Raw genomic sequence first — 8,882 nt, 5'->3', positions numbered from 1 at the left:
TTGGAATATATTATTTTCATCTATAATAATTATCTTTGGACGTATTTCAATTAAATCACAAAATGAGATTTGCGCACTCTTACACTCAGGTGTGTGTAAGAGTGCGCTATGAGACGGATAAGAGTGCGCAGTTTATTTGTCCACACAAAAGTCACATATGTAAGCTCCTACGCCTGTATACGCTGTACATTTTTCATGCCACCAGTTTTTGCATCCGGAGCACTCAATCCAGTCTTCATCAATAGGTTTTTTATATATTACGTCGCACCCTCCAGATTTCCACTTTTTTATTTTGGGAGCATTCTTAGGCTTTTTAGGCTTCTTAAAATCTAATCGAGGCTTTTTTGGTTTTTTGTTCTACTTTTATCGGAAACGTAAGATCATATCTTCCTGATTTGGTTGCAATTGAAGTTCTGAGCAACCTCTTTCTTAAAGTAGATACCGCAATTCCAAGAGATTTAGCAACCGATTTCTTACTTCACCTCCATTGACGCGTTTACGAGCTTCTTCTTTCTAATAACGAAAGTGGTAAATTTTGTCGGTCAGTTTTCCTTTATCTTCTGGTAATGCTGAAAATATCCACCGTAGTGTAAGAGTACGCACGCGCCATCTTACACATCCTCGTAGTGCGCACTCTTACATTTTTTCTCAAATCGCAGTAATGACTTTACTAGCACCATCTCTGCGCAGCGATTATAATTATTTCTTTCGAGCTGCAAGTTGACAGGTTAGGTTGTTTAATAATTGTAATCAAATACTTGTAGTGGGTTGTTTTTTGAAACAATCACACATTGAAATAGTTGATATTTAACATAAAAAGCATTAAAAAACTTCGGGCTTACCTGAGAGATACAGTTTTCACTCAATCGCGATTATTTTTGGGGAGCGTAAACCGGCATAGTAGGTGTTTAAAACATGATTGAAATTAGCAGCAAATATCTTTCAGTTTTTGCACAGAGCCATATGCGCACTCTTATCGCCTGCGCACTCTTGCACCACCTTACCCTACCAAATCGGGAATTTTGGTGGCCATTTCAAATTAATGGATCGTTTATATTAATCGCTAGCAAGCGGATAACCGCTTGCTATAACGTATCTACTTTAATGACTCACAAAACTACGCAGGGAATTGTAATTAAACTAAGAAATTATTAGAAATTGCATTTATTATTAATAAAGACTCTTTAAACATGAAACCAAATAATTGTAACATCTACATGCTAAAGTAATCAAATAAAACATAAACTTCACATGTCTTTTACAAATCTGAAAAGTGGGAATATTTGTTTTATACATACTTAGATAAACTATGAAGGTATAATAGATCAAATGCTTTTATTTTTTGAATTCTTAATTTTACATTTCAGTGTTTTATAAATATAGATAGGTGCAGTTAGGTATCGCTTGCAACAGACTTGAAAATCATTCGTTATTTTACACACATACAAACACTACATGCATTTAGAATTCAACTGACACAGTTCGCGATTCACCTTGAACTACCAGCGAAAATAACCTACTGAACTTTATAGTTTTATCACATGCTTTGTCTAAAGCTAAACACTTCGCCGTCGCGTCGGCCATTATTCGCAGTTTTCACATCACGTTCACATACATTTTTCGGAAGTTGGCACGCGAACACTCCACATACCACGATGAATTGACCGACCAACAACATTTTTATTCCAATGATGCTTCTAATACTAATACTGAAAGTTAGGCAGTGGCGTAGCATCGATGTACGGCGGAAGTAAAGCGAAAAAGGGAGACCGACCTTGAACTTTCTGGCATAAATAGTTATTGTCGAATGTCACGCGGGAAACGCCGTCGATCGACCCCGGCAATTGAATCGCTGCCAATTTTTCCATTAGTGTTTAAGAAATATCCTTTTTTTAAACGTGACAACTGACTAGCTTTATATTTGAACAAATAAAAATGATTCATTCAGGTAATCTATTCGTTCCGAATAAGTGACATTTGCACGTGGCGTCTGTTATGTTTCTAGAATTCTACTAAACGGAAGATTCATATATGACGATCTGTACTATAGGCGGCTTCTTTTGATTGACTGGTGCTGTGATGTCCCTGATGACTGCTTCCACGGCAGCCTCCCATTCCAACTGGCGCTTGTCTGAAAGAGCGTCCCGTCCTCCGCTAAGACGGGGCATTGTTACCTGCAACAAACATATTGGGTTATTATTGATGAAATGGTTCAACAGCTGATCTATGTACACATAGGGTAGTTTCTAACGTCATAAATTAATTACAATATTCTTTGTTTTAAGTTTACGCGGCTATTATCATAATTAAAGCACATAATAACGGGTTCTTACTGAGAGATTGAGATTGAGATCTCATCAGTCATCCCGTGATCATGGCACTTGCAACAGTGTCGAAATATCGGGAGTCTCATATCCCCATTTAAACGCGGTAAGAACCCGTTATTATATGCTTTAATTACAATATTCTTATCGTGAAATACTCAAACGTGGCAAAATGTATTATTTTATTGTCTTATAACTAGGTTGTCAACTACCCTAACTAGGTACCATATTGTTTTGAGTTCTGCAAAGACAATGAAAATGTGTTAAATCCAAGCAGTGAGACGGTCGCTTACTTAAATGTTAAAAGAATGTGCATAAATATTTGCTTCAAAAATGGATTAAAGCAACCTCTTTAGCTGTTGTTATATGACTTTAAAATTGTTGAGTACCATGTAATCTGTCAAGGTGCCAAGTATATGCGTGTACTGCAATATTGTAGATAATGAATTCAATTTTGGACTATAAGTAGGGGTTGGTCGCCGCCCAACTAGGTTTGCTGGACTCAAGCCAATTTTATCTGCAAGTGACTGATCCTTATGACAAACGGACGAGGTTGGTCTCTTCATTTAGATATAGCAGTTGTGCAGAAATGTTCAAATGAAGCTAGAGTTCTACATTGCAAATATTAAGCGAAGACAAATTCGCTGTGAATGATAAATACTCTATTAAGAATTACATATAGGTAAAGTACAAGTAAAAAGCATTACCACTCAAATAGACTGTAGTCAAGGAAAATCCAGGAAAATGGACTTATTATGTAAAGTGAGATTGCCGATATTATAACGACAAAATTTTTACCGCATTTTTTTTAAGTGTTACCCTGAAGCGTAGCCTTAGCGTAATCATAATATTTTAACTCAAAAGGATCACATAAAAAGAAATCTTATTCTTCATAATTTACTTCAGCACCAAAAAGTAAAGCAATAACTAAAAGTAAAGTGGACATTTGATTTACATACGAATCGATACAGTACATGGATATTCTGTCTACTGAAGCTAGCCGAACTATCAATCTTTGTCTGAGTTACGTGCCAGGCTAGACACAAAAAATAACGCGTTCCTCGTTACAAATAGTTATTTCCGGAAAACGTATGAGCTAGTCGTTTAATTGCTACAAGTAATTTGTAAAGGCATTTTTGTTTCTAAACTTTCACGGGTAGTTCTCTTTATAATTTCCTTTCCGTGACTAAAGCCAATTAAAAATAAACTTTATGACACCCAACAATTTCATATCCCATGACCATTTCACGTTATATCAATATCACGATGCAGTCATTTTAAAGCTGGATACATTAAAGTCAAAGGGGTTGTCTGGTAACCCAATTTTACGTCTCATATTCTTGGTGCAAAAAAGCTTTGTATATGTGTAAATGAGATCCATGGACTCATTACGTTCTCTATGGTATTAATAATCTTTGTCTTATAAAATGTCAAAAATATAATTTTATTTTCTGAAGAAGAGGTTATGTAAAAATGTGAATTATTTGCTTCGAATGTTGTTTCTTTATTTCAGGTGAATTTAGTTATTTAGTATAGAATAATGTAATTACTTACTTACAAAACAAGTGTATTAATAAAAATACTTTATTTCAGAGAAACGCAACGTAGTTTTTATTCACAAGAATATTTCATTGTCTTTAAGAAGACATTATAAAACAACATTTAGCAAAAAATGGAGAAATTTAAATTTGAATTTATTGTAAAAGCGTGTGAAGATCCCAAAACAAATGTAATCTGCTTAACCTCAATCACAGATGCGAAGGAATCGATGTTTTTTATTCCGGAACAATACCAACCGGTAAAACTGCATGATAAACTGATAACAACACCAACTTTTCAAAAGGTAAAAAATACACTACAAAGAAGGCATGATAAAAGACAAGTTTGGATTACCGTGACACCGGAAATAAATAATGTTTACCGAGATGAAGATGGAAATATGCAATTTAAAGGATATTTATTAGAAGAGATAACACCAGAAACGCGACAACATACTGTTACTACCGGTATTACGGAAGACACTTTAACACGGATTTTAGAGAATTTTTCAGAAACAAGAAAGGATACACATAGACCATACAATATTGGGAAATTAACAGAAACATTTACAATAGAAAAATTTACCAAGAAAACATCAAATGTGGATCAATGGATGAGTATTTTCGAAACAGAATGTACCCGTTTGGGAATAGATGAGGATATTAAGAAAATTGAGGCCCTTAGATTGTTCTTGGAGGATTCGTGTCTAGATTGGTACAGTTCTATGCTCATAAAATATAAAATAAATTCAAAGTGGTCGTTATGGAAAGAGAACTTCTGTGAAACCTATGCAAATAAGGGATGGTCTCCGATCAGGTATGCAATGTTGTTCAAGTACAGACAAGGATTATTATTGGAATATGCCTTAAAGAAAGAGAGACTTTTGTTGGAAATTAACAAATCAATGGACATACAAACTCTGATAGATCTGATCGTTACAGGACTCCCAAACTATATAGCTGATAAAATTGATAGAAATAACCTGAAAGAGACAAAAGATTTATTTGGTAATATAAGAGGATTGGAACATTTAATAAAAAAAATTATTACGAAAAGAAAACAGGAGGTCTTGAAACTAAAAATAAAGAAAAGGATGGAAAAGAACAGCCGTGCAAAATATGCGAAAAAGAAAACAAAGGAATACGTTATCATCCAGAATCATTGTGTTGGTTCAAAAATAAAAATAATGACAGATATGGACGGGAACAAATCAGATATGTTAATAACTCGGAGATAGAAACAGAATTACACAAAATAAATCCAAAAAACTAGCCATTCCACCATTAATCAAAATAAAATTATTAATAAATGATACCATGAATATTATGGGAATTTATGATTCGGGATCAAATGTGTCTTTAATAAATTCCAAATTATTGTCCATAAAAGGTAATCTAAATGACAAAGGATGTGACAACATTGAAAATACAGGCTTAAAAACGATTAATGGTGTTAAGAGTACTAAAGGAATAGTAAAATTGAAGATAAAGATATTTGACATTGAGGAAAACATAAATGTGTTTGTGATAGATGAAGAAAATTTTGATTCCGACTTTCTAATTGGATTGGACTGTATAGAAAAATACCATCTTGTACAAAATGACAAACTGGAAATATCACAAAATATATGTAATTTGAAGAAAGGAAAAAATACAGAAAAAAACAATACAATGATAATTCCTGGCTATACAGGTAGTATTGAGAAAGAAGATAACTTAAATAATAACAATACAAACAGGATTTTCTGGAAAAGATTGGTCAACGTACTAATACTGAGTATGAAGTAAACTTTAATGAATACGTGGAAGAATCAAACTTTGATATTACTGTAAATCATCTAGATACACAAAAATGCTCAGAAATAGAAGATTTATTATGCAAGTATAAATCTCTTTTCGCTAAAGACAAATATGATATCGGCACAGTAAGAGAATATGAAGCGCGTATTGATTTATTAATTGATAAATACTGTAGTAAAAGGCCATACAGATGCAGTATTGAAGATAAAAAAGAAATAGAACGACAAATATCGAAATTGTTAGAAAGAAATTTAATTGAAGAATCTTATAGTCCGTTTGCTGCTCCAGTAACGATGGCTTTTAAAAAAGAAGAAGGAAAGAGGTCACGGCTATGTATAGATTTCCGTGACTTAAATAAAATTGTGATACCACAATCGCAACCTTTTCCAGATTTAATGAAGATTTAATGATCAAAACAAAAAAATGCAAAGTCTTCTCAACATTAGACATAAATTCAGCATTTTGGTCAATACCATTGCGAATTGAAGATAGGCACAAAACTGCTTTTGTTACCCAAGAAGGACACTTTCAATGGACATGTTTACCATTTGGATTGAAGTCGTCTCCAGCAATCTTTCAGAGAGTATTAAGTAGTATTATAAGAAAACATAACCTATCAGATTTCGCAGTAAATTATATTCATGATATTTTAGTATTTTCAGAAACATTTGCAGATCATATTAAACATTTAACATTGTTGTTGGAAGCAATATTGAAAGAAGGGTTCAGATTAAAATTTTCAAAATGTAATTTTGCACAAGACTCAGTTAAATATTTAGGTCATATAATACAAAATAACACAATCACTCCACTGAAGGACAATCTAATTGCTATAAAAGAGTTTCCTATTCCTAAGACGCAAAAGAACGTACGTCAATTTCTAGGTAAAATAAATTTTTATGGAAAATATATACCTAATATATCAATCATATTAGATCCTTTACATAATTTGTTGAGAAAAGGACAAGCATTTATTTGGTCAGAGGGATGTCAAGATTCCTTTGAGACCATAAAAAAACTTCTATGTTCAAAGCCTATTTTAGAAATCTTTGATCCGGATTTACCTATACATATTTATACAGACGCAAGTATACAAGGTATAGGCGCAGTCTTGAAGCAACCACAGCTGTCTCAATGGAGAAGAAAAACCTTGTGCATATTTTTCGCGCAAACTAAACGACATCCAAAAAAAGAAGAAAGCTATATATATAGAGTGTTTAGCAATAAAAGAAGCAATCAAGTATTGGCAACATTGGCTCATGGGAAAAAGATTTAAAGTTTTCACCGACCATAAACCTTTGGAGAAAATGAATATAAAAGCAAGAACGGATGAAGAGCTGGGAGATCTAACATATTATATATCACAGTATGATTTTGAAGTAATTTATTCCCCAGGAAGGGACAATTTAGAAGCAGATTGTTTGAGTAGAAATCCTGTATTGGAACCATGTCACAATGAGGAGGAATGCTTAAAAATTGTAAACCTAATTAAACTAGAAGACATAAAAAATGATCAAGAAAGAAATGAGCAGATAAAACAGAATAAAAATAAACTAAAAATGAAAGATATGATATACTATAAGAAGGTGAGAGAAAAAGAAAATGCTATTAACGGAAGAATTTAGTAAACAATTTATAGAGAAAGTACATTATGCTTACTGTCATATAGGGACACAACAATTAAAAAGAAAAATTAAACCATTCTATGAAGTTAAAAATTTAATATATAATATAAAAAGAATTTGTGAAACATGTGAAGTCTGCATAAAAAACAAATCTAGAGGAAAATACAAATTTGGATTGTTGTCTCAGTTAGGTCCGGCTACATATCCATTTGAAATAGTATCTATAGATACCATTGGTGGATTTGGTGGTTCACGTTCTACTAAGACTTATTTGCACCTCTTGGTCGATCACTTCACCAGGTACGCTTATATTTTAACTTCAAAAACTCAAAACTCAAATGATTTTATAAAACTTGTTCAAAATGTAACTTGTGAAAATAAAATTGGCTTGATTCTGTCCGATCAATATCCAGGTATAAATTCGAGAGATTTTAAAGAATTTTTAAATAAAGAGAATATACCAATTATCTTCACTGCTGTAAATGCACCGTTCTCCAATGGTTTAAACGAGAGACTAAATCAAACGCTAGTTAACAAAATTCGATGTAAAATAAATGAGAGAAAGGAAAAACTTGCTTGGACGACTATAGCACATGAATGTACAAAAAAGTATAACGAAACAGAACACACTGTAACAGGTTTTGCCCCAAAATATTTATTAGAAGGAAAAAATGTTGATGTTTTACCCGAAGAATTGAAACTAACAATATCATTTAATAATTTATTACAAGATAGAAAAGAAGCATTGGAAAATACTATAAAATCACACAACTATAATAAACAATACTTTGACAAGAACAGAATAAAATGTGAACTAAAAGTAGGGGACTTAGTATATGTTGAAAACGGGAATCGATTAAATAGAAAAAAATTAGATGAATTAAGAATTGGTCCATATATAATCTTAGAAAAGTTGTCAAACTCAATATATAGAATAAACACAGGACATAAGAAAATCGAATCAAATCTTTTCCACATAACAAAACTTATACCAGTGGTATGTACTTATTAGAACACTTAATTCAGTATGCGGTGGATATTCCTCTGAATACCCCATTAAGAAGAATAGTCGTGAATTTTGCTGATTGTTAACAGGGGGGGGAGATGTAAATGAGATCCATGGACTCATTACGTTCTCTATGGTATTAATAATCTTTGTCTTATAAAATGTCAAAAATATAATTTTATTTTCTGAAGAAGAGGTTATGTAAAAATGTGAATTATTTGCTTCGAATGTTGTTTCTTTATTTCAGGTGAATTTAGTTATTTAGTATAGAATAATGTAATTACTTACTTACAAAACAAGTGTATTAATAAAAATACTTTATTTCAGAGAAACGCAACGTAGTTTTTATTCACAAGAATATTTCATTGTCTTTAAGAAGACATTATATATGTATTATTACAAGATGCCAACAGAAAGTAAAATAACTTGTTCTCGGGGTATATCATACTTTATAGCCTAATAAGCCTACAGCACAACCGCATAACGTCTCAATGCGGTTCTTTTTATTTTATACCGCAAACACCGAATCGATGTGGTAACATGCAAATTGTTTTTTCAGCCGCAATGATCCCATACATTGCACGTAATA

At 32.5% G+C, this 8,882-nt stretch overlaps 1 protein-coding gene across 6 annotated transcripts in view; it reads right to left on the bottom strand.

The window, feature by feature from the left end:
* Positions 1-1,148: 1,148 nt before the first annotated feature.
* Positions 1,149-8,882, bottom strand: part of LOC126366071 (TWiK family of potassium channels protein 7-like) — a 31,557-nt gene continuing 23,823 nt past the window's right edge. For all 6 annotated transcript variants that reach the window (XM_050008985.1, XM_050008986.1, XM_050008983.1 and 3 more), the window contains one exon: positions 1,149-2,174. In XM_050008985.1, the coding sequence (XP_049864942.1) occupies positions 2,013-2,174 (162 nt within the window). In that variant the 3' untranslated portion in view covers positions 1,149-2,012. The remainder of the gene's footprint in view (positions 2,175-8,882) is intronic.

The sequence above is a fragment of the Pectinophora gossypiella genome, chromosome 4 (assembly GCF_024362695.1).
Source record: "Pectinophora gossypiella chromosome 4, ilPecGoss1.1, whole genome shotgun sequence".
Lineage (NCBI taxonomy): Eukaryota > Metazoa > Arthropoda > Insecta > Lepidoptera > Gelechiidae > Pectinophora > Pectinophora gossypiella.
The sequence above is the reverse complement of the archived record's forward strand: the minus strand, read 5'-3'. Positions and strand labels throughout refer to the sequence as shown.